Below are 27437 nucleotides of genomic sequence, written 5' to 3' on the forward strand. Positions count from 1 at the left end.
CACAGTACAAGTGTTCACCTGCAGGCTGCACTCTGCAGTGCAAGTAACAGTTTCTGAATTTGTGGGATGAGTGAAAATTTTAAGGGAATATAACAGTATTGTAATTCTAACTATGTTAGGAGAGACTTTATTTAATTTTTTATTCTACTCTCAGTTAAACAACGCCCCATTCTCACATACTTTTCACTCTTCCCCTCCAACCTCCACTTTTTTCCCTTCAGTTTTTGTCCACAATTTTCCTATCTGTCCACTCCATTCTCCCCAGGCGAATCAGCAGTAAGTTCCTTATAGACTTTTATGCTTCTTACATATTAGTTGAATGCATTTTATGATAATAAGAGTAAAATACAGATAGACCGAACATATATGATTAAACATCTGAAAGATACCATTAAGTAGCATATGAGAAGCATTGCTTCGAGGGGAGTTCTGCATACAAAAATGGATACTGTTCTCCCAGTCTCATCATCTACAACGGCATCAGTCGTCTATGCTTGAAAAACCATAAGAAACTAGAAAATATGACAAACCCCGTGACTCCAGTAATTATCAGGACCCACTTGAATGCTTTTGGATACTGGAACAGTTGTATTTCAAAGTTCATGCCAAATATCCCTGCTACCACACCAAAGATGGCTACAACAAATGTTGCGGTAGTGAGTAACAACTCAAACTGTATGAGCTGGTTTCGTACATTATCCTATCAACAAAAGAGATGGTGTAAGTTATTCATATGATATTAAATATATGCATTTTATTCTTTTGGATGCAAAGAACATATTCACATTCTTTTTCTAACGCGACATATTATGGGCAAGCAAACATGCTAATACAAATGCTTGTTTGCTTATGATCAAGTACACTTTCTGGGTAACTGAGCTATAAGAGCAAAGGTGCTTGTGACTGAAACCAAATGCTGCAGTACAAAATCCTTCTAGACTCGGTCAATATGAAAAAAAACCCAGTGGGGTCCTCATAAGAAAATTACAAAGTTAAGAAAATAATTATACACTCACAGCAACTCCAACAATCTCTTAACATCCTCTTCAAAAATAATATAAATTATTGAATCCTACTCCCTCTGTCCCGTTTAATTCTATACGTTTCCTTTCAACTGCTCGACGCGCATTTCAATGCTCTTATAAAATATAGTTCCGTAACTTATTTTTGAATTTTTTTTTACTGAATAAAAATTTAACATCCAAACTTTAATTCATATAAAATATATATATAAATTGCACAAGTACACTTTACAGGAGCATTAAAGTCTGTGCCGCGTTCCCGTCCCCCAATGTATACTATCCAGGGGACGGAGGGTCGGGAGTAACTATTTAGGATACTTTCAATTTTCATATGATTCTTCTTCAACAGTCTCCTTATCCATGTCTCCTAAATTATTATATTATTAAATGAACTTGTAATATTTTGAATAAAGAAATGTGATGGTGGTAAAAGTTGGCCAAGTTTGATATATATTAATAAAGAATGAAGCGAGGAGAGGAGAGAGAATCTTAAGTATGAGGAGGATTTTGTAGCTCCTAACAATTTGAGGAAGACTTAGGAGATTGTTGGAGTGAAATCTCAACACATCTTCCCTAAAAATATGACTTAGGAGTGTAGTAAGGAGATTGTTGGTGATGCTCTGAATACACGTGTGTGTGGGTACTGTCTACATTTAATGTTCCAGATAACTAAAGAAATTCGCCAGTCAGCCATCTAATTATATGAAAGATTAAAGCAAATTCGCATGAGTGGATCTATATGGGATTCACTTGAAGGCTTTTACATCAAAAAACATTAAATGGTTGATTTAGTTGATAAATAGAATGAAAGAACACATACCAGCTGAATGTTAATAAAGTCTTCGGTGTCATCGATATACTCCTTCAGCTGAGATGAGGAAACAAAAAGTTTAAAAACAACTTACATCCAACCTAGGAATTACCAGTAGACAACAAAATTGTAAGGAAATGTAACTTTGTGTGAGGAATACCGATGTCAGCTTGTTAAGTCGACAAAATAAGCCTCCAACAACATTTCTAGTTCGTCTATACTCTCTGTCGCACTCTCTGAACTCCTCGAGCTCTCATGCCTACTCCTAGCCAAGCTCAGAGATTTCTCAAGCCTTCGCCCATCAGGGGGTGAAGAAACAGGAGTAACAGGAGCAGAAACAGAGAATGCGACATCATTAGATCTGTATCCTGACATAGCCTGATCACCATACAAGGAAGCTGACTCCATTCTGCTTTTCTTTTCAGTCAAGTACATTTCAGCCATATCTCCATCATCGTCCATTAGCTGCTCTATCTCATCTCTAACCTATATGATAATAAGAGTCAGAATGAAAATGAAGAATCTCCAGCACCCGCATAAACTAAAAAGAAAAGAAATAAGCAGTGTGCAAACATGTTACCTTCTGAACTCTTCGTGTCAACGCAACAAGTCTGCTTTTCAATCGACGAACTCGCTCCAAGTTTAAGGTACTGATCTTTGACGTCAGTTCATCTAGCAGCGGATAGGCTTCGATCTCCAATTCTGCTGCCTGAAAAAAATTTGAATTCGTATTAAATAGGAAAATCTGAGAAGTGCAGCAAGGCTGTCAGCAAACACGGATCATGTTTACTTCAAGAAGAAAGCATGTGCACAATGACACAAACAAGCGTCGCTGGCAAGGCAGGCACAGCATGATATAGTGCAATTATGTTATTACCATGACAGCATGGGGACATCAGTGGCACTGTAGCGAGACTGCAAGAGCAGCCACCAAGTTGCTACTGTTACAAGATAAGGTAGAAAGTCTTGTAGTTCTTTATAAGAGGACAGCCTCATACATTGTAAAACACAGGAGTTAGCAGTTATATGTACATATATATACATATAAACCTTCCGACTCTTCTTTTCTTCATAATATAGACAACTCGACCCTATTTAATATTCTTTCCCGAAACTGCCTTTCATGGAAACATAAATCTACCTATTAATTGTCTCTTAGCACCCCCATTGTTCAAAGTCTGTAGGGAAAAAATTTGGCTTCTCTAAATCTGGTCTAGCTAGTAGTGACTAAAGACTTGTGGACTGCACAATTTAAGACAATGTCGTATGAGCCGACTTTACTGTTGGGCTGGGAAACCCATGGAAGCAAGGTCTGAGGTAAGTGAATCAAGGACTTGGCACTTTAGGGTTCCCGAGGTTTTATTTGTGTGCTGTTTTTTTTAATTATCTTATGTCCTAATATTGTAGAATTGATGCTTAATATCTCGCCTCTTTTATATATTGCTCTGAATATGCCTATTGTGTTGCCTCTTTTATATATTAGACAATTAAAACTGCAAACTGCAATAAGCATGTTTCAGATAACAAACATATACAGTATTCACAGGAAGCTCATGTCGTAAGGAGCTCAGACATTTTAATTCTTAAATTGAATATGAGCAATAAAAAAAAGCGTGTCACACACCTGAGTATCCAAAAATGTACAAGCAGCTTCTAGAGCTATTTCAAGTGCCTTAAACTCAAAGGGCAAATAATCGGGTGAGTTGCTGTCATGCATATTCTCAATATAACGATTGCCTCCTCTTCTTTGGGTCAACTCAGCACCTTCAGGATGCCAAACTTCCCCTGCTCCAGAAGTTGTCAACCGTCTTTGTAGCTCCACGACATACTGCAATACATAGCTATCTAAAGAATTTAAAAGTAAAACCTCATCAGCTGTAATAATACATCGAATCTGCTCCAAATTAACAACTATGGCCTTCTCTCTCCCAAGAATTGTTGAGGGATAAACAAATAGCGGATCAAGCAAGCGTAGATCACGAGCAGGTAGATCACATCGACGCATCATAGTGAACTTATCAACCTCAATCTCTTGAGAGTCCCCTGATGTATCAACACGGATCCACGAGCGAAGACCTTGGCCCCGCTTCTTCAAACCCAAAACATCAACTGCTTGATAAGGTTGACGGCCCGTCCCGGAAGGTCTATATGCTGCATCTCTGAGATTTACAGCAGAAGCAGGTCTAGGGGGGAGAAGCCGCTCTTTGATGTCATTCATAATAGAACTCTAGACAAATAAACAAACCATAATGGGCAATAAATCCAACAAAAATGTTTATTTAAAAGGCAAAGCATAAGCTACCTTCTTGAATTTATACTGACTATTACCGGGATTTAAGAAACAAAGTACAAATGTTATCGCCTCTATTCAGGAAAATAGAGAACACCAACATCAATATTACATTTCTCGAAATTGCATTTATAATGAACACTTGTTAAAAATTTTATCCGATCACTCATACATTGACACTCATGTTTCACTTCCTCAGTTCCTCACATATGACAAAGCAGTGCACAAGACAAAAGAGTGTTTCCACTCTTTTAGCAATGACTTGAAACCAACCATATAAATATTTGCATTGCTGACATATCAAATTACAAATGAAATGATTATAGGCATCTTCTGAGTTTCTAACTAAATATATTTCCAGACAGTAACTGGCACCTCTCTCTCTCTCTCTCTCTCTCTCTCTCTCTCTCTCTCTCTCTCTCTCTCTCTCTCTCCCCCTCCCTCCCTCCCTCCCTCCCTCCATCTCTCTCTTCTCTCTCTCTCTTACACAGTAAACAAGCAATTGGCAACTAAATTGAGAAACAGAAATAAACATGAAACAAAATCAGGAATCAGGAGTAATTTACAATAAACTAAAACAGATGATGATAAATAACAAGGAAAAAACAATCAGAATTAAAGAAGATAAGGATTACCGACGGAAAATTAGGGATTTACGGAAAGGCAGTGGGGAATTGAGAAGGTAGCTTCAGCTTGAGGCAATTACAAGAAATTAAAGAAATTTAACTTTACGACTCTTTGAAAAATATCAAATCTACTGCTACATACGTGTCCCCAACCAGATATTATCATCAATATAATAAGACACTACTTTATGAGTAATTCAGTTGATTTAATTACTCTCTCGCTCTTTATTATACTGCAAAGTGGAGAGCAGTAGTGATCAGCATGTAGATGTTTGTAAAACGCAACTGAATATAAAAATTCCGCATAGACCATTTTTTAAGGAATATTTCGGAAACCATATATAATTGATGTTTCATATGAAAAATCGGTCTCCGTACAACTTCCCTTGTATAAATATATCATTAAATTTTATCAGAGAAAATGATTTTATTTGTTAAATATAAGAATTACTAGATATGATTAAGAAAAGTTTGATAATAATTTTATTTTGTAACATTAGTTAAATATATGAATTATACAAAAATAAGGTTTGATTAAAAGTTCGTTGTACTAAGTGATATAAGTAAATTTATTTGACTTTGAGTATATATATCAGGGCCAACATTCCAGAGAGGGACTTCTTACATGGAGTTACGTGGTGCGCCACTATAAATCATCAATTTTATTATAAATTCTGTTATAGAATACATATAAAACGTGATTCTAATATAGAATACTATAAAATAAATCTATTTTAAGTAATTTAACACTTAAAATTTGATTAAAAAGTATATTTTCGAAACTGATTCTACAACAGAATAATTCTGGATGATTATTATTCTGTTATAGTATCATGTTGAGATATTGCATAATTTTAGATGATCTTTGGAATAAAAAATTTGTATAACTTCGTTTTCGGTTTAATAATCAAAATTTGAAATTATATTTCATAAAAAATATAACAGAATATATATTATGTATATATTTATAATGGTGTGCTACGTAACTCCATATAAGAGGGTATGCTATGGAGTGCTACCCTATATATCATAACTAACTAAACTAAATAAAGAGATATGAATCATTCCCAGCCGCCTCTCCTCTCTTCCTCTTCTATTAGGGTTTGTCCTTTTTCGAGTAAATCGAGGGGCTTCCACTGGTTTTCTCCGGTGGAAAGCCCCAACCTTCTCCCAACCTCTTTATTATCTATTGTTACTCTCGTTAATTTCTTTTCAATAATACCCAATCTTTTGGGTGTTTGTGTGTCTCTCCACTTGGAGTGTGTGGTTGTGTCTCTCCTTTTGGAGTTTGTTATGTCTTTGTTTAGTCATAATTGGGTTGATTTCGTGTTGGATCAGTTGAAAACGAGTTTATTGATATTTTTGGTGATCTACAAAAACTGTATCGAATCTGAGACGGTGGTGATTATTGCAAGAGCTCACCTTTCACAATCAAAGATTATTCATCATTTACGGGTTTACACTTTCGGCATGTCTATAGCTGGTATCCGGCATGTAGATAGCTGGGGTGCCTTCGGCAAGTCTATAGCTGGTATCCGACATGTAGATAGCTGTGGTGCCACTTCTCCAATCTCGATTTATGCGATTGGTGTTTCTGAACATTGGGCTATCAATAGTTTTTATGTGATATGGTCAATTGCGATGTTACTGTTTCCAGAGATTTTGGTGCAATTTGGATCGCTTGGGATGTCTTTGATTTCGTTCTTAGCTTCAAGAATTATTGAATTCTATACAAATCATCTAATTGTTTTTAGCATGCTATTTGTTTTACCACCTGGTTGTATCGACAGTTGGGGGTTTGTCCCGTATTATATTCAAGTTAATGAAATCTTCTTGCATTTGTCAAAAAAATAAAAAAGAAATAAAGAGATATGAACTCTTTTCTCAGCCCAACTCACAAATTCTCACATTACAAAAGCCTTCAAAAGCCACACCAGAGCCAACCCAGCTAAATAAAACATCAGCCCACCAGGCCCTCCCATTCATGAGCATTTATTTCACAAATACTTATTACATTAGCATATTCTGTCATTCATATAAAAATCTGGATTTGCAAAATCGCATTCATCTTGACAGTTGATACACATGGTGATAAATTAGAGGCCACGCCTGTCAAATTCATAGAATACATCAATCATTATCAACTAGAGTACACCTTGCAAGAAAATAATACTACTCCTAGATAGTGAAACAAGCAATTCAATACAATACAAATCCTGGATGTAACTGAAGTACTCATTTCATTACAATTTACAAGACTGATTACAGTAATAGCCCCTGCCTTGTTAACTGGCCGGCCAGAACTTACAATAACATTGCACTTAAGTTATATACAAACATGAAACATAACCAAAGTATGGTTTAGTTTATATACAGTGAACACTACTAGATAGCATCAAGAATTGTCATATGTAAGGATTGATGTGAGAAGAGTAATCTCTAATGCCAGCACCTTCCCATCCCATCCATTCTTCCCACATATCGTAATCTGGATCAAACATCCCTCTCATAGTTTCATCATCGGACGGAGTACTAGCCCATGTCGGTGTCACTTCTTCCTCTTCTTGTTGCCTTAAACTAGCCATCACCGCATCGTATGCTTCGTTTATTTGGTGGAATTGTACTCCACAGTTGCTTCCTTTGCACACGTCTGGATGATACTGCACCACCAGTTCATTCTCAATTATTTAGTCTCATCACTAATAAAAAATACACACATGGATCATATCATCACATATGACTTAACTAATCCTTCTGCATAAAACTGTACATATAATAAAGTCAAACAAGATTAAAGGATACAATATAGATTATCTTTTTGCCTTAACAACATCAAGATCAAAGATCATCTTTGAGCTAAAACTCAAATCACCAAAAAAAAAAATATTATATATAAATTATATCAACAAGACTAAAAACTAAAATCAGTGATCCAAGTATATCATCAAAAGAATATCAAAGCTGTAGATATATACAAGAACAAAGCAACAAGTTAGACAATCTCTCAACAAATTTCTTATGATTGAACAAATCATTTACCTGTAGTGCTAGTTGTCTAAAGGCCTTCTTCACTTCCGATTCAGAAGCCCCTTTATTGATCCTTAGAGTTTTGTAAGGATCTGCGGAGAAAGTAGACACACAGTTAATCTTGAACAGTCTACTTTGATTTCTCTTCTTCCTCGGATCTTTTTTCATAAACAAAGAAGAAGAAGAGCCACGAGCAGAAACAACTCCACCGAAACTTGCCATTTTTTTGCCTGTGTTATAAACAAATAGACCTCAACAAATTAATAATCTGAATAGATATGGCTAACAGTCTAGCACTATGCGTTATATATATGCATGGGGTGGTGCTTGCTGGTAAGTGGATATATTTGAAATTGAGGTCATTAAAGTAAATGTTGTGTGTTAGTTACGGCAATTGCAGTTGTGTTGTGACGTATTTTAATGATAAAAAATGAAGAAGAGGGGATAGAAAACAATTATGGAGGGACCAAAGAAGATAAGAATGGAGGCATATTGATGAATTGATGGCTTGATGCCAGTAGAAAATAGAATATTCATAATTTTATATTATTTTTTTAGTAATATATTATGTTAAAAGTTCTAAAAAATTACTCCCTCCGTCCCTATTTATCTGTCCATTTTGGAAGTAAAAATTTGTCCCTATTTATCTGTCCATTTATACTTTCAAAACTAATTTAATGATAGTTTTTCAAATATATCTCCATAATTTCAATTTTGAAGGCTTGACTTATTTAAAACTTGGTTGAATTCATGTTTTCAAGACATAAAGTATGGGTATTCCACCATTTTCAAGATATTAATTAGAGGTATTTAATGAAAAAGTTCATACAATCAATTATTCCGTTTTTTTTTCCAAAATGGACAGATAAAAAGGGACGGAGGGAGTATAAAATATAAAAGATTTTTTTCGTCATTTGAGAAGTAGGAAAGGGCGTAAGGTCCTTATCCTCTGCTTAAAGAAAACTATGACGTATTGTCGGTTTGTGAAGGAAATGATTCTTATCCAGACCTTGACTCATCTATTTCATTATTTATGCATTATTTACTCTCAGTATAAACCACCTCTTATTAAGCTCATATATTCTTCTTAGAAATAGGAGTAAAACATTCATATTTTATTTTTAAATGATATGTTTAAGCATGAACTAAATGATACCAGCTTTGTAATAATGTACAATAGAAATCAATATCATAAAAAAGTTTGAAAACCTTTTATCTGCAAATGATCATTTATGATATATTTTCTAAGAATTTACAACTAGGATTCAAATAATATGTTAAACACTATTATATAATAGGTCATTTTATTTTTAATATGTAGTTTTATGCATCTTTGCAACATTATAAATTTATCAAAATTTTATTTACAATTCATATTATATTTTCATATTTTTTTTAATAATGTTATGAGAATTACATAATAATCATTATTGTTATTTCAAGTATTATTGGAAAATGTTGTTTCTATTCATTTTTTTTTAGAAAAAACTGTTCCACAGCCGAGAATTTTATTTCATTTTCACAATCTTGGGTATCGGCATCGGATACCTTTATTGAAGTGTTTGGATATTTGACTTATAAATTAGTATAATATTTGATAATTTTGTAATTTATTTTAATTTAATTAAGAAATAAATTATTATAATAAAGAACTTATATTAATATATGTAATATTTTACTACTTAAATATAAAAAAACACGAAACAGCGGCGAAGTGGTGGAAATATCGTGGTTAGATTTTTATGCTGCAAAGAAGCTGGGAAGCCCCTTTTTCTCGGCTTCTATCTCCTGCCTCCGCTAGTGCATAAAAATAGTACTTCTTTTTCCGGTCAAAAGGGATTGAAAAAAAATTTGACCTCATAATATTTTTAAAAATTTTAAAACTTCATTAATTTCAAAATGAGTAAAGTGCATTTTGTGTACATGCACTTTAAGCGAGACACCATTTGTAATATTGCACTTCTAAAACCACCACATACAATATCAGTTTATCACAATTCATAATCCGATACAGTTTATGCAGTCCCGTCTATAATTCTTAACGTCGTTAACAGAGAAAGGGGTATTTGTGTAATTTCACCTCTTTAATGGTTCTTTTGTGCTTCTTTTTGCTATATAACGATTCTACAGCCTCACGCAACCCTAATTTTCCATCAATTGTCTCATATGCTAGCTTAAAAATCAGGGTTACGTGAGGCTGTAGAATGATTTTGGGGGGGGGGGGTGTTGCAGCTTCGTTAAATAGCAAAAAGAAGCACAAAAGAGCCGTTAAAGAGGTGAAATTACACAAATACCCCTTTCTTTGTTAACGGCGTTAGGAATGATAGACGAGACTGCGTAAATTGCATCGGGTTATGAACTGCGATATTGCATGTGGTGGTTTTAGAAGTGCGGTATTGTAAATGGTGTCTCACTTAAAGTGCAGGTACACATAATGCACTTTACTTTTTAAAAATTTAAAAACACTCAATTGACTAAATTAAATTATATGCAAACACATTTAATAAGTTATAAGTCAAATTCAGTTATCACGAGCGATAGTTAGACCCAGGTGTCCCGGGACAACAGAGGATAAACCCACCACTTACACTATTAAAAATCTTACGGAATAGAGTATTATATTTCTAGGGTTGCATTATGATTTTTTATGAAGATTATAATTTAAAAGGTAATAATTTTATAAGTTAATATTTTTCAGTAATTAAATGTATAATGATTTGTAAAGAAAAGTTGATCAGTTTGTTAGAATTGGAGAAAATATCAGTGAACAAATATAACTTAATAAATTATGAATGCATAACTACAACATGTAAGACTTACATAAATCAATAAAATAAAAAATATGCTCAGATAAATTTTGCATATTTTCAATATATTGAAAAGAAATTACCTGCAAGTATAGGCCATGAGAAATAAAATCATGTGTTTTTTTGAAACACTTTCTTCATTGTTTCCTGCATATTCATTTCTTACATTAATATGTTTGAAAAATCACGACAAAGAAATTTGATATACATCTTTATACAGATCAAATTGAACCATGTGGGTATAGGAGTAACAATATGAGACCTGATCTGACAATCTAACAAAAATTCGATTTGTAAAATATGAATTCGGGTTAAAGTTTTTCGGATTCAGGTCGAATACGAAATACAAAATCAATCTGAAAAAATTGGTCATTTTGGGTTGAATTCGGGTCACCCGAAATTACCCAGAAATGAATATATAATATAAACTATATATATTTATATCATTTTTGTAATATCTATTAGTTAAATTTTATAAAATATTATTTAATTTAATGAAAATTAAATAATTTGGATTAAAATGACATTTATTATTCAAAAATAAATTAATTAATAAATATTATGGTCCGGGTTAGTTTACCCGAGTTAGTGCGGGTCAGGTTCATGTTGGGAATTTTAACTCATGACTTTCAACCCGACTCGAAACCAATCTCATTCCCGATATTACCAGCCTAGGTGGGTATCAACTCATATCTACTTCTTATTGTCATTAGATCTTAATGCGAACCTGATTAATTACATTTATTTAAAACATGATATTTTATAAAGAATCTAATCAATTCAAAATACAAATTGAACCCACAAATATACATAATAGTGAAATCAGAGAAGGACTTACCATGTCGATTAAGATGAATTCACGATGCCAAGCATTTTACTCAGATAACACGAGAGATCGACGAGTAAATAAAGCAGAATAAAGCAGATCAAGTAATATCTAAAAACCGCACAATATATCAATATCGGATTAGATTGTTTTTGTTGCGGGTGGTGCTATTGAGGTTATATTCAATATCTTGAAAGTGATTTTATTGATGGAGAGAGAGAAAAGGCGATGTATTTTATAGATAAAGAAATAAGAAGAGAAAAGGCGATGTATTTTATAGATAAAGAAATAGGAATGAAGGTAAGGGCGGATATCAAGATGGGCCGGGTCAAAATCCAACAGCCTATTGAACAGTTATACATGTCAAGCCCTGTTATATTAAATTTAGCTCAATACTATATAAATAATCCAAGGGTCCTATTCCATTGCAAACCCTTCATAAACTATAAATTAAAAATTTAAATAAAAATTCTATAAATCACATCGGAATATTGCACATATGGTATCTAGTTGGGAGATGAAGAAAAATTCAGTGAAGTTGGATTTCAAAAAAAGGTCATCCATTGAGGGGGAAATTCAAAGGGAAATTCTCAATGATACATTTGTGGTTTTGGCTAGTCTAGATGATACGCAAAATAGTTTTGACTTCCGATTGGTACACTTATACTATTGTACCATTCTATACAATACTCCTCCCGTCAAGTTCTGTTAAACAAATGTTAACTATTCTTAAATTAACTCTAAAATAACATGTAAAACTCTATAAATAATATTTTTACTGCTTGACCACATATTTCGAGGTACTTGTTTGATATTTATGGTGACTTTAGTGACCATCTTGATACTGTTTTCTGTTCAGTGACCAACTTGATACATTAAGTCCACTTCAGTGACCAACTAGATAATTAACAAAAAAAAGAGCTTGGGATAAAAACAAAGCATGTACTTAAATTTTACATTTTCCAAATAAAATTTGGTCAATGAATTTTACATTTTACATCATGTAATTATACTTTATTGGAGCCTGGAAATTCGTGCAATCAGTGAGCATATACATTCCATTGAGACGGAGGGAGTAACACCGAGTGACCCAGCTCATATACCGAACTCATCGGAACACTGCTATTACTTTTGAACAGGCGTCCCCTGTTGTTGCTTTCAAAAGAATCAAAATGGAACAGTCAGCTCCGCCTTCTCTTCACTCTTCACTCAACTTTATTTTCTTCAAATATGTATGTTATTCTCTCTTTTTATTAAAGTAATTAGATGAGATTGTGGTATAAATTTCGCGCATAATTTGTAAATTGTAATTGACTCGCATTTGTTTGATTGTGTAAATGAATAAGTGATGCTTGTATAATCGTTTGAGTGTTTGCTTTAATTATTGTGACTTTGATGTTAGTTTAATTAGGAATTGCCTTGAAGTCTTGAACTATGTTACTGGAATGTTGGGTATCAAAGAAAACTTTATTACTATGGATTTGTCTAGTGTGTGCCCATGAGCACATGCTAAGCACCAAAATATATAAATTTGGAAGGTTTTGATTGGTGTGGTTGTTATAAATGCAGAGGGGTCCACCCTCCAAATTCATGGATTTTAGTGCTTAGTATATGCCCATGGGCACACACTGAAAAAACCGTATTACTATCCTCAAATCTTTTTCAAATCTTGTTGTTTATAGATTAGACATAAGGTTCGAATAAACACTAAATTTTATAAATTTTGTGATATCTGATATGTATAAGTATTGTAGATATTTATTTTCTGACAATTTACATAACTAAATTTGGATACAAGATCTCTGGTGATTTATTATTCTCACTTCTTTGATATTCAATAGTTTAAAATATTCCTCCTGACAAAAAAAAAAGTTTAAAATATTCTTTAAAATGAAAGTATTTAGAATATACTTATTTCAAAATAGGCTTAAATATCTTTTTGCCATTGAAGTTTGACATGTTATACACATTAACCACCTATGTTTCAAAAAATACGGTTCGACCATCAAACTTAGCACTTTTGTATATATGAACCATAATCGGCTCAAACAAAAAAAACCGGGAGCAAGTGCATAACAATTGCCGTGAACGAGAGTAGTTGACAACATTTCATTGGAGGGCTTTCAACTGTGGTGCGTCTCACTTCTCCTTTGCAGCTCCAAGTAGATGTAATATACTCATCTGATGTTCTTGAATACAGTAATCTTTTTGTACATTCCTTTCTCCTGGTATCCCATTTTTTTTCCTTTCTATAATTTTGTAAATCTGATCCGTTATAAAATAATATTTTAACACTAATATAATTTATTTTAATAAATTAAATATTTTTATATTATTTTAGTGTATTCTTATTAGTATCCCGATTAATCATTTCGATTAACTTCCGAATATATTATTTTGAATATTTATTTAAAATTACTTAACTAATTGAAAATGTTCCATCTTTTCTCTCTTGTATGAAAGTAATAAACAATAAATCTAAAGAAAAATAGAAACCTCACGCACATAAATGCGATTAATTAAAACATATTTTCTTTTAATATGTTTATTCAAAAAATATTTTTTAAAAACTATATAACATAATAAATATAATGAAATAAATATTATTATACTATTTTTATATATTCTGATTAGTGCCCAATTAATCATTTTAATTAATTTTTGAATATATTTTAAATATTTATTTATTTTAAAGTACTTCATTAATGTATTGAAAATGTCCCATCCTTTTCTTTTATATAAAATTAATAAATAATATTATATATTCAGATACATTTAAATTCTTGAAAACATAAGCAGCAATATTTTATAATACTATTCACACTTTCATTGCAAACGACAACTTTGCCTTATCAGAGGAAGCAAAATTAACAAGTCACCAGAAAAATGTTTGGTCCGATCTTCAGACATGCTATATAAAGGAGCATCTGCTTTACTTTGATGTATATTATTAAACCAAAACAAAAAAAAATTAAAAACACAAACCTCTTACTCTCCACCCTTGTCGTTTTAATCATTACCAACCTGATATAGCTACTGATACAATTCTAGACATAGACGGGCTTAAACTAGTTTGCTAGCACAAAGCTTAGAAACATACGGGCCAAAGAAGCAGCCATGCGAGGAGGTACGGTGACAAGAAATGTGAAAAAAAGACCTTGAAACACAAGTTTTGTTGGTGGGTTTCCTTGGTACACTGCACACTCTTCACCCACCACTCACTCTCTTTTAAAACAATTGTATTACACACGCTCCCCGGTTTGGCTTTTTTGTTCGATTGTGGTGAGAAAGTACATTTGTTTAAACTTTAATGGTCGAACCGTATATTTTGAAACATGGGTGGTTAGTGTGTATAACGTGTCAAACTTCAATGGTAAAAACGTATTTAAGCCTTCAAAATATGCAAATATCAAAAAAAAATTAATAAACTATCTAAGTTTTATAACAACACTTTTTTTTATCTAACATTTTTCCGGACACAGACAAATTTGTTTAACACTTCCAAGAAGACTCTTAGTTTCAAAATTATAAGTATAATTTGTTTTTTTTTTGAAAAGGAAAATAAATTTCCATTGATACTAAATATCAAAGATACAATGTCCGACGGAACAGAGTTTCTTTCATCCACAAAAGTATACCATCTAACCGAAGAGTAAGCCAGTACTCCCGGACGCTTAGACGATATGACCTTTAATGTCCGAAAAGAAAACCCACCAATTGGGCCTCGTTAAAACCCCGCAAGAGTAAAAACACGATGGGAAAAAAACTCAAGGGGGAAAAAGAGTACTCTACAAAGCAAATATACATCCTTTACAAAGAAATTACAAGATAAAACTCGTATCCTCCGATGCTAAAATGATTTGTACACTTATGTCCTTTTCCATCTGCTACTTCTAAAATTCCGTAGAGTGCAATATTTAACATTGAACCTGCAAGATATTATAAACATTAAATAAAAATAGTTAGCAAACACTGAAGATAAAATAGTATGGAAACAATTCAAATACACCAACATTAAATAGTAATTAATTAAAAATAAAAACACTTCAATAAATGACACTTAATTGTGGTCAAAATATTCCACAAACATAACTCATAAAAAGACAATTAAGCCTTCAATTAAGGCACAATTAACAAAATATTAACGCCGCAATTAAGGCACAATTAATGCATCTTTTCTGAAACCGACACACGGATCTCATTCTGATCCCGGAATTACCGCTGTCACCACCATCCTCTTCGGCTACCACCGATATCCTGTCTCTCCCGTACGAAATCGTGGAGTCATTGGCCGAGTCTCGTCGGTAGCTTTCTTTAGTTTTTATATATCCCTGAAAAAAACAAAAAAACACAAAAAGCAAACATGCAGCCATGGGATTTCTGAAAAAGGGATTAGGAATACTCGAGTTTTTAATCAATTTTGTGATTCAAATCGTAGGTGAGGATGAAATGGTTCAAATCTGGCTATTTTAGTTTAACAGAGAAATCATAATACAAAGTTTTCTGTGAGCAAAGTCTTCGTTTCTACCAAAAACAATATATAAATAAATAATAAAAAATCAAACCAAGGCCAGGGTTGTAAATGGATTTGGGGAGTTTGCAAACTACTGCACAATTGGGCTCACATGTAGAAGGGGTTTTGATGAGATTATGAAAATTGATAGTGACTGGGGAATGGAGGAGGACGGCCGGAGCTCGTGTCGGCGACGGAGACTCTCGGCGGATTCGAGAGTGGCAGAGGAAGGAGAGGATGGAAAGGAGAGTGAGAGATGCTTGAGAAGAGAGAGATGGAAAGAAAGAAAGAGAGAAATATAATTTGTTTCAACATTCCTATAAACTTACTCTTACTTTCTAAACACAAATTACTTCATAATAATTTGTGCCTATAATAATCATTTTACTTTTTCTTTGATATTTTCCTTCAATATTCTCTCTTATATCAGTTTAATTTGACGTACAGTTACATGGATAAGATCGAATATGATCATATATGGTGAGCCTACCATTCTGTACATTTGCCATACAATCAACAGTACTCGTAAAAATTCTGTCAAAAAAAAAAAAACACAAACAGTACTCGTAAAAACATAATATTCACTTAGAAAAGACCAAATGTCAACTTGCAGAAAGTATAGAAATTACATTATCGACAAAAGATTTCACTACATAAAAAAGAAAAAAAAAAAGGAGAGATGCCTATATCTCTTTTTTGATTCTAAGATTCATCACCAGAGACATTTCTTACTTGTTGGTGAACCAAGTGAAGATATTATGCTGCTTGGACACTTGGATAACAAGTTCTGATGAACATACATATTGCACAATGACTTCCATCAAGGTTCCGATGAACTGCTACCATCCCCGGAATTGTGTCGAGAGGGATGAGGATGATGTTTTTTACTAAAGACAAATCGATAATAATTAGAATTCTTAAAGAGCACTAAGATCATGGTCATGTTGTCACATCCCGCTCCGCTAGGTTTTGGAGCTATACACTTGTCAAAAACACTCTCGATTACCGCTGAAAGTTTACTTTCCTGCATCATTTGAAGCAGCTATCTATCTTAGTGCCATTACAGTTAGTTACTGAAATCCCGAAAAGAGTTAGTATTTGAAGAAAGTGCAAGACTGTCGACCTCTGAAGTTTACATTCACAATAGAGGGCATTTGAAAACGTGCATTTGAATTCAAATGATGAGATTTGAGTTGTCATTTTAAATTCTCATGTTTATACTAATATTTAAATGTCCTCGATTTCAAATGAAATCCAAATCCATATTCTCAAACAGGTTACTTGTTCGAATTCTGAATTTCAAATGAAATCTAGGTTCTCAAACGGACTATAATATTTTTTCAACTCATAACTCTGAAGTGCACGCAAAAGAGATTTTGAAAAAGAGTGTTAAAAATATAAAACTCACAGAGATCAGTTGCTCGTGAACGAAGTCCACGAGTTCTTGGCTTGACATGCAATCCCTGGCACAAGATAAATCATATCATTGTGATCACAATGCATATCTGTGATTTTATACTAAAACTCTGTTAACTATCAAGCTTGAATTCAAAAGGAAAACATATAGTCTATAACCTGAAAGAGTTTATCTTGGCAGAGTTGTGAAGTGAGTGGATAACTTTCACTTGAATAGAATACCTACCATATTCCATCGCAAGCAAGGACAATAAATTCATCATTTCCGTCAAGCTCAACCTGGTTTAAGCAGAATAAAAGAAGATACATTAAGTCAATTTACTGGAATTCACACATCCAAATCATAAGGTAATTCGAGAAAAAGACAGAATTATATGTGTCGGGCATGCTATCAGATAACTTAGATAATATCACTTACAGTTGTTATATCTGGATTAGCAGTGACGATTTGCTCCTCAGCTGTCCGTGAATGATCTCTTTTCAACTCTGCATCTCCTGAAATTGTTAAGAAACATGAAATCAATAACAAGTTCTTACAGAATTTTATTCAGCATGCGTAAAGTTACTAAAACATGTATTTACCAATAGCTCTAGCCAAGTTTAGTGTCCTATTAACCCGTCCACCATAGATATAGCCTCCTGCCGCATATATCCTCTCTTTTTCACTCTTCAGTTCAGGCTTGTGGTCTTTGGACATGTTATATGCCTGCATATAAATTTGTGTATTGTCAAAAGCAGACAACAACATACAGTTAGTGAAGCCATTGACCATTGTTCTCATTGTGTAATGTTCTAGCCAGAAGTACACTTTCATAATCTGGACTAAGCAATCATACTATAATACACAAACATATATATTAGAATTCATAGTGAACAGAGACGGAACCAGAAAAATTATCCGGGGGAGGCGAAATTTTACTAAAAAAATTTTAAGGACAAAATACTACAAAATCATGAGTTTTGGGGGGACTAAATGCTACAAATTATGAATTTTAATCATATAAATTGATTATATATAAGGGCTTGGGGAAGGTTTTGGGGGGGGGGGGGGGCCAAGACCACCCCCTACCCCCCCCTTGCCTCCGTCCCTGATAGTGAAAGTATATTTATTCAGAATTCAAAGATATTTATTGCTCTACTATTACATATGTTCATATAAATTTAACTTTCTTAGTTTCTGAAATGGGAAAAAACAAGTTTTTGTTTTTGACAGTAATAGCTTATTTGGATTTCAATATTGAAGACAATTACATTTAAAGTTTACTTAAAATTCACCAAAATAATGTTGGATGTTGTTAATGTTGTGAGGAGCCAGAAATAACCAACACAGACTGTGATGTGATGAAATACACTAACCTGACCACTTCGAGATATTACACAGCGAGAATCACCAGCATTTGCAACAATCAGTGTGTTTTCACGGACTACTGCAACACAAGCTGTGCTTCCATATTTTGGCCCTTCGAAATCAGAGTGAGGTCCCTAGCACGTGTAATAAATTCAGTGAGCCTCGTGTAATATCAAAAACATATCATGATCAATAGTGGTATGAGTTATGACATGTGCCACCAGTAATGAATCCTGTTTTAGAGTCTCTTCTACCACTTATGCATAGATTATTTAAGATCATGATAATAAGTGTCGAATTATCACAAATCCGTCTCATGGGAAGGGAACAAGGCATTCTAATATTGTACTTAGGTAGTTATGAGTTCAATTACTATGTACTAGTTAAATGACAGACCGAATTAGAATAATTGTTCATTCCTACTTCTCATACCCTCAAGAAAACAGATTCAGAACTGAGCTGTTGACACAAGATGTTTATTAATAAATGATTTATAGTGTTGTGGTTGAGATGATGTAGTAGTATACATTGTAGGCATGCTAGGGTGAATACCTTTTCAGGGGTCCAATCATCGGCCTGCTCTGTATTTTCTGAATGATGCTTATGCTCTTTATGATCTGTGTGATGCTTATGCTCTTTATGGTCTGCGTGATGCTTATGCTCTTTATGTTCTCTATGATGCGTATGATGCTTATGTTCTGTGTTTTCTTCATGATGTTTATGCTCTTCATTTTCTGCATGATGCCTGTGCCAAAAAAATCCTTCAATTTTACCAGTAATTTGGTCCATAGTATCTCCCATTGTCGCAAGCTCCCGCCAACCTCTTTCTCCACTCATCATCTCATCCATTCTGCATTGTCATACATCTTGTGAGTTAAAATATTGAAGTATGTACTGTGATACAACAGCAAACAAAACTCTTCATCATTTTTTCGGATACATGCTAATTCTATCAGTTCTGTTTTAAATGGTTACAAAACAAGATGACTAATGGCCTTTTTACATAAGAAAATAGGAATGAAGTAGTAGCAGCTCTATTTACATGAGCCCCAGGCCAGGCATATGTTATGACTTATGATCACAATTTCGCAGAGGATTCAATACCAGTGTGAATAAAATGAAACTAATATAAGAAAATAACTAGCCTGAGAAAAGCATGTCGCAGAGCATCACATAGATCTCCTCCATTCAAATATGCTTCTTGCTTGAGCACCTGTTGGTGAAGATACTTGGCACAAAACCTGGCAACTTGTTTACCTAAAAACAAGTGATGTTAACACATGGTGGCAAGGCAACATTGGGGAACCTAGAGGCACTTCGCCTACTAAAGGTCTAAAGCTCAGATGTCTTACCTCCATGGCCATCATAAACACCAAAGAAAGCCGTTGAATCATCCAAATCCAGAAGAGCTGCGTGCTGTATAGTGTCTTTAGTTAAGTAAACAAACTATGAACTGCAAACTCGATTTAAGGTCAAGACATAATAGCCTCGGGATATATACAGGCAATTGCTCAAATACAGATCAAGAGAAATCTTTCCAAACGACTTCACACACTCTCTATATGATATCACCTACTCCCTAACATCGCCTCAGTCAATTCACCCTAGACCCACTAGAGATTGTATTTTAGTGATTTGTACCGCAGGAGGTCTCTGTACATATAAATCAATTTATTTGATTTACATGCATGAAATGACCAGGGACATGCTAAATAATGAGTTACCAAAAAACTCACCGCATCTTCCATAGTTGATCGCCATCCTTGCATGGATGACGCACCAAACTTATGCCTATCATCCTCACCATCCTCGGATGCTTTCGAAGTTTTCGGTGTGCTAAGATATACCCCCATTGTTACCTGCATGTCGGAATTTATCAAGATCAACAGACGATTTTTTTTTTTTTTTAGGAGGGCATTTATTCCAAAATATGTTATAAATTCCAGAAAAGTAACATGCCATAGAATCCCACCCTGTAAATCACAGAGGCAATGTATAACAAAATTTAAATGAATAGATATCTTCACGTACATTCAACACAGAGGGCTATTAGTTAATTAAACCGAAATGAAGATCAGATATTTGAATCATAGAGAACGCATGGAAATGAGAAAGAAAACAAAAACATACATGCGAAATTCAGTTCAATCATCTCTTCTGCTTGTCACGAGCATGAATCGATGGATACACAGAGAGAGAGAAGTGCATTTTACAAAATTAGTGGTAGTTTTTGTTTTTGTTTTTGAAACTAAATTAGTGGTACTTTATTGAGTGCCCATATCCTTAGTTCCATAATTAATCCAGTCTCTTGTCCTAACACCTGGCAACCATTTTTAAAAGTTTAATTCAGCTGATAAATAAGATCTTATCAGGAATAAGGGACCTAAATTAATTAAATTATATTTTGTTGAATGATATTCAGTTCAGAAAAAGTTGGAGCTTTCAGACATGAATTTCTGCCGGTCTAATCTATCAAATGAAGGCCCAAATATAGATGATTTAGCACATTTATATATTGATTTAGCAAATTTAATTTATTTAAAATTTTCTCAATTAGACCCTTTTTCTTTACACTTAGTTATATAAATTCATTAAAATCTAGATCCAATTTTTTCGGTTAGATTTTGTTAAGTATTTTGTTATCAAAATTATCAGTAATCGTGCCTCTTTTTTTTTTTTTTTTTTACATAGTAGTGTATTATATATATTTTGATATTTTTGTGTCGTGGAAAGAGTTTGGTTAAATTTTGTGAGAGAGGTTTATATGGTATCATGAGATATCTTATGACCGATACCGCATAATCTCAACTATCATAATAAAAATTATCTACATATTGGAGGTATTTGTTATTCCATTATGAATTATTGTAATAAATAATTTTAAAGATTGGTACCGATGCTTACGTAAGGTCAATTACGATACTAATGTAGATTAGATATCATTGTAATTAATAATATTCAGAATATAGATATTCAATGTATTAAGTGATATGAAAGTAAATGTTTAATTTTATTAAGTTAATTCAGTGTGTCAGTCTTGTTGTAAAATATAATAATGTTATAGTTTGCACTGTACTATATTTAGAAAAATACTTTAATATTAACATATTAAAAATAATTATATTAAATAAGATTTAAAACCGATTGATGCTCCAATTTTACATCTTTAATACTGAATTATTCAGTAACTCCACGTATTCCAACATATCAAAATAATTTAATGGAGTAAAATATAAACGGTTTTTCTATGGTGTGCCCATGCTAAGCGCGGAAAATTTTGTGCTTGGATCATTTTGATTGGCTCCTATCTAATGATAATGGTGGACCCCCCTGCAAATACACCAACCAAACCAATCAAAATCTCCCAAAATACAAAAATTTCCGCGCTTAGCATGTGCCCATGGACACACCAGCCAAACCGAAATATAAATACAACAAAGTCGAGAAAACACCTGGCCCACCATTAACTCTGCTTTCCCAACCCCAAGTTGGTAATGCTGGGTCCCAGTTGCCATAAATATTTAAACCTTGTCCAAGAAGTCCATCCCAAAGCAGTCCCCCTATCTTGCATTTGCATAATCATCAATCTGTAATAGTAGGTATTCGATGTATGCTTGTTCCTGACTAAAGTAATCAGATAAGTTGTGTCACCGTCTCACCAACTACGGATGTCCCTCTTTTCTCTTGTTAATCATCAACAAGTTACATAAATGATTTTATTCCGATTGCTTTGCATATGATTGTGTTTGGTCACTTTCGTCATTGATTATAAGCCTGGTTTCTGAATTCATAAATTGATTATAAAAACGATTTATGAATTTATAAATTGTAATTACTTATTTGTAGTGTTTGCGCAAAAAGTGAAGAAGTAACTAAAAAAAATTAAAAGTATTAGTTTTTATTTCATATTGTACTTATTTCTAAAACAGTTTAATAAATCTCAACATATTTCTGATTTCTACTTTATTTTTTCAATTTAAACAAAAGACACTATTTTTAAATTCACCAACAGCCTCATACTCTTCTTTGTATGCTTGATTATCCTGAAATTATACATTTTAACGATTAAAATACGTTAAATATAAAAAAAATATTAGAATTTTGTTGTGGACCATGGCGGGGTTGTTTTTTAATTTTTTTAAAAATAAAATTTGATGTTTGAACTTTCATACACAAAAAGAAAATCTTAAACATAAGTTACGAAATTATATTTTATATTTTATAATAGTCTTAAAATGTGTGCCGAGCAGTAAAAAAAACTGTAAAAAAATGAGAGGGGCGGAAAGGAGTATATATATAAGTATTCTTCCAAAAGAAATAATAATTTTCAATATTAGGACTAATATATTTAATCTTATATTTAACATTAAGAATTATGAACGTCTGAGAATTTTTTTTTATGTTAATTAAATTCTTGTGTAATTCAGGAACCCGACTTGGTTCCGATGCTGCATTACATGCCCTCACAACCAAAACCTGAAATAGTAAATTTAAACTAAAAATATTCTCTATATTCTATGGGAAAAAAAATGTTAAGTTGTAATCAGCCTACACATACGTTATATGTAATCTATAAAACTCTGAATGAGATGACTTACAATTTTAACTAAAAATAAATTAAAACTCAAAATAACCTTCACCTAGCTTATATTATGGGTGAAAATGACAAGCATGTCCCCGTGGTCGTTTAATTTAGATTAAAAAAAGAGTAAAATAAAAATAAAGTTTAATTCATGTGTATTAATAAAAGAATGTTATAAATTATTAATTAAAATAAATAAGTATATATTTATAAAATTAAAATTTATTATAATTAATACTTTAAAAAAATTAAGATTTTCAACCTTTTAATATTACAAACTATATCCCAGATTAAATGAGCTTGTTGATTTCGAGCACGCACTTTAAAGTCCATTGACCGCATAGCTACATTATTTATTTTTAAAATTTTATTTTTTCAAATAAAAATTTAAATATGAAATTTTCATTTACAAAAGAAAAATTAAAAAAATAAATTTTGGAACTAGACGGTCAATGAATTACGTGTCCAAAGTCAACTAACTTTTTACGGTAGAGAACCAATCCCTCTAAAATCTTAAGGTGTTAGAGGAAACCCTTTATGGATCTTATACTTGCCTTCGTGTCCATTTTATATTGTGAGAATATTGGGGGTGGCGGGGGCTCGAACCCCGCAAACCAGAGCTTTGATACCATGTAGAGAACACCTTAAGGTGTTAGAAGAGGTCATTTATAGATCTTATACTTATATTTAACATTTACGTCATAATTTTGATTTGCTTTTGAAATCAACCGACCACCCTATTATCTGGAAAGAACAAACCAAACTCTAGTTTTGTGTGCGTCTGTATAATTGTAGACTCGGCAAACCATTGTTGACTACGAACTACAATTCCATCTACGAAGATGTTGCAGACCGCAGAAGAACATCCCTCAGGTCATATTCAAAGTACTAAAAAAGTTGGTAGCTGATCAGTACCATAAATTTTATATTTTGTATACCCGTTTAGCAAATAAATAAATGTTTTGCAAACCCGTTTGACGGTGAGTGTCCGCCCAGGGGTCATCATTTGTGATATTCATAATTATATCGGTAAGTTGTAAATGAAGATGACCAGGTACGGAATTGGTAAATTGTATTTTTCAGAAAAAAACGAGTCTAGTTTCTTTTTTAAATTCTTTTTTGTCATGGTATATTTGTTTAAGTTCCATAATTGTGTATTTTGTTTTCTTTGTTTTGTTATATATTGTTGGAAACGACTAGCATGCAGGCAGAGCAATTTTTTTTAATCAATTTGTAGATATTTTTATGTAAAGTTAATTGCTACTCATGTTTCTTGTTTATCTTTCTGATATAGATTTTTCATGTATAATATGAGCATACAATAACAATCATTTTTAAACCATGTTATGTATTTTTATGATTATAATTTTATTAATAATAATGATTTCATGAAGTCATCCCAAACAAAAATATTCCACCTAAATATATAAAAATATATCATTCATCTCAAAATAATGGTCGTCGTTTGATTTGACTAAAGTATAATTGTTTATAAACTAAACAAGATCTAATTCATCTATTTATCTAAATAATTTTTTTATTTGAAAAAAAATGATTTTATTAAAAGAAATTATTGATCGGGATCCGGTCGCGACAAATCCCTGAATTGTCAACAACGATACGATTGTGAAACAAAGAACGAGCTAAACAAATAGACATTTTGTTTTCATATTGTTTAATACATTAAATATTCTTTGATCCGAAAAGTATTACAATGACGTATCGAGTAATATAACCTCAATCACATATGAAACTAATACATCACAATTTACATTCACGTAAGCGTCATCTATCGTCGAATATTTAGAACTATTAATTACATCAACTGATATTGGAACAACAAGTACCCCATAATACGAACAAATTTTCGTTGCGAAATGTGAGCTATTGCAATATCCATCACCGTCTCATAATCGATGTGATTCTTATAGATCACTCATAATATCATATAAATATTTTTTAGGAAAAACTACCGACAACTGTATGAAAACACGTACAAATCTCAAAAGATAACATATTAACATCCCAAAAATATGAACACAATTCACAACTATCAATATTGATAACAAGGTACCCAACAAGATCTCACCTTCTGTCAAAAAAGAAAGATCTCACCAAAAAAAAAAAAAATTAGATTTTTACTTTATTGAAAAACTAAATGTAGAAAAGAGGATGCGAGAGGCAAGATTGCTTTATCGGTGAAGGGATGAAAATCTAAAAGATGGAGAAATAACGTAACTCTAATTACGGGAGTCGACTCTCGAGATAAAAGATTATCCTCTCCGTTATCCGACAATTATTTCAATCCATTTCTTGGTTTCAGGAAATTTGTATTCCTACCGTGTCCCTGGTGGTGCGTTGGGGGAAGGATGAGATGACCCATTTGTTATAATATCCCGATATTTAAAGGGTGTGATACTTCTGACTTTACAATTCAGATTCTCAGTCAACTTCCGTCATAAACCTGGTCTTGGTTTTTAGTTTCCGGCTAGATAAATTTCTATTTAGTAAACATTCAGCAGAGTCAGGTCAATATTTTTTAAATCGTAACTGATTTTGTCCTTTGAAAAATGTCCCAACACTAACGTTAAAATACATAAAATATATATTATATTACATTACAAAATTAAGACGTAAATCTTTGCAAGTTTGTGTCACAATACAATTTACTATATAATAGGGAAATGATATTAAACAATTTTAATTAAAACCAAATAACGGACACAGAAAAGATTTTATATTAAGACAAACATTTATATGAATGATAGTAGTGTTTGTCTATGAGAAAAAAGTGCCGAATGTAAAAAATCTTGGAATGAGGTAATTTTCCGCTGAATGGTACTGGAACATCCTTTATATATCAAAATTCAAAATTAAAAGTTTTTTTTAATTGTACATGTGCTACTAACATACATATGTTTTCTGAACTATTTTTTAAAACAGTATCTAAAAGAAATTATTTGATTACTTTCAAAACTAAAAGTATACCGCCTTTTTATTTTCAGATCGTTTAATTATATATATTATTTTTAGATCGCTTAATTCATTATATATATATATATATAGGGAAGTGCTCAAATACAAACTAAGTTAGTGTACAAACTACAAACTCAATTACAAACTCAACATAAGCCCTTGGATGAATCTAATCCAATGGCCCCGCAGGGGCAACCACACACCAGTTAATATACACCCTGTCACACATTATTTGCAGATTCCCCTCCGTTTTTAATTTGAATTTTCCCGTTAATCGGTGAATTGTTTTTGAAATCCGACTTCACTGTATTTTTGTTCATCTCGCAACGATCAATTTCCATACCATATGTGCTATATTTCGATTTGATTTAGAGACTTTTTAATTTTAGTTTGTAGTTTGTACGCTAAGATGGTTTGTACCAGAGTAGGACCATATATATATATATATATATAGAGTTAAGTTCTATGGAGTACATAAAAACATTGGAGTATTGGAGTACATATCATAATTTTTTAGTTTGATCCTATATAATATCTTTGATTATCCAAATTCTGATACAATCTATCATTTATAAGTTGTCTTGCACATAATTGTCAATTATTCATTAATATCTTTCAACTTTAACAAGTATTAAGATTATTGTTCTGCTTATTAGTTATATTGCAGAACATAGAGTCATATGATTTATAAAAGTAATTATTCTACCATTTGATCACGATGTTTATGTTGCAGAACATGATGTGCAGGTTGTCAAATATTTACAACTATTATTGGACAAAAAAAATTGAAATTTAGATGACTAGATTACATTTTATCAAACTTTGTACTCCAATACTCCAATTTTTTTTGTACTCCATTGAACTTAACTCTATATATATATATATATATATATTAATCCAAAAAATATTACAATCATATATCGAGGAATTCAATAAACAAGAAAATAGCAGTGTCGTAATTTATCTTCACATAAACAACATATCTGACCCAATATTCAGATATCAACTAATAATCGCCTACAAAATATACACAACATTTTGTCGTTAAAGGTGAGTTTTTACGATATTCAAAACTGTGTCATATTTGATGTGAGGCTTACGAATCAACCAGAATACTCTATTAATTCTTTTTAGTATCTTTGTGTATTTTGATAAAAACATTTGTTTACTATTCATTCAATATTTCATCCTAA

At 32.5% G+C, this 27437-nt stretch overlaps 3 protein-coding genes across 5 annotated transcripts; all 3 read right to left on the reverse strand.

Annotated features, from left to right (window-relative positions):
• Positions 1 to 346: 346 nt before the first annotated feature.
• On the reverse strand, positions 347 to 4970 carry LOC108195911 (magnesium transporter MRS2-1-like). The gene is given in 7 exon segments (XM_017362925.2): positions 347 to 700; positions 1843 to 1890; positions 1994 to 2013; positions 2016 to 2319; positions 2414 to 2542; positions 3458 to 4060; positions 4763 to 4970. Coding segments are annotated over 6 exon segments (1326 nt in total). The 5' UTR covers positions 4052 to 4060; positions 4763 to 4970; the 3' UTR covers positions 347 to 469.
• A 2002-nt stretch (positions 4971 to 6972) lies between these two features.
• On the reverse strand, positions 6973 to 8165 carry LOC108194029 (chaperone protein dnaJ 8, chloroplastic). Its single transcript, XM_017360919.2, has 2 exons — positions 7789 to 8165; positions 6973 to 7409 (listed from the first exon to the last, which is right to left on the reverse strand). The coding sequence occupies exons 1-2, from the start codon at positions 7996 to 7998 to the stop codon at positions 7155 to 7157; spliced, it is 465 nt and encodes a 154-aa protein (XP_017216408.1). The 5' UTR covers positions 7999 to 8165; the 3' UTR covers positions 6973 to 7154.
• A 6988-nt stretch (positions 8166 to 15153) lies between these two features.
• Positions 15154 to 20961, reverse strand: LOC108195247 (probable protein phosphatase 2C 60). 3 transcript variants are annotated; one of them, XR_010285275.1, is made up of 12 exons: positions 20817 to 20961; positions 20423 to 20545; positions 20039 to 20102; positions 19832 to 19943; positions 19239 to 19536; positions 18695 to 18820; positions 17921 to 18044; positions 17757 to 17833; positions 17565 to 17617; positions 17331 to 17385; positions 15629 to 16946; positions 15177 to 15338 (listed from the first exon to the last, which is right to left on the reverse strand). XR_010285275.1 is itself a non-coding variant. In XM_017362202.2 (11 exons), exons 2-11 carry the CDS (start codon positions 20537 to 20539, stop codon positions 16743 to 16745), a joined length of 1230 nt encoding a protein of 409 aa, XP_017217691.1. In that variant the 5' UTR covers positions 20540 to 20545; positions 20817 to 20961; the 3' UTR covers positions 15154 to 16742. The 3 variants fall into 3 exon arrangements, 1 of the variants encoding a protein (XP_017217691.1); XM_017362202.2 differs by having other exon boundaries at positions 15154 to 16946; XR_001801467.2 differs by lacking the exon at positions 15177 to 15338 and having other exon boundaries at positions 16873 to 16946; positions 17498 to 17617.
• Positions 20962 to 27437: the final 6476 nt, after the last annotated feature.

This window comes from Daucus carota, chromosome 7 (genome assembly GCF_001625215.2).
Source record: "Daucus carota subsp. sativus chromosome 7, DH1 v3.0, whole genome shotgun sequence".
Classification (NCBI taxonomy): domain Eukaryota; kingdom Viridiplantae; phylum Streptophyta; class Magnoliopsida; order Apiales; family Apiaceae; genus Daucus; species Daucus carota.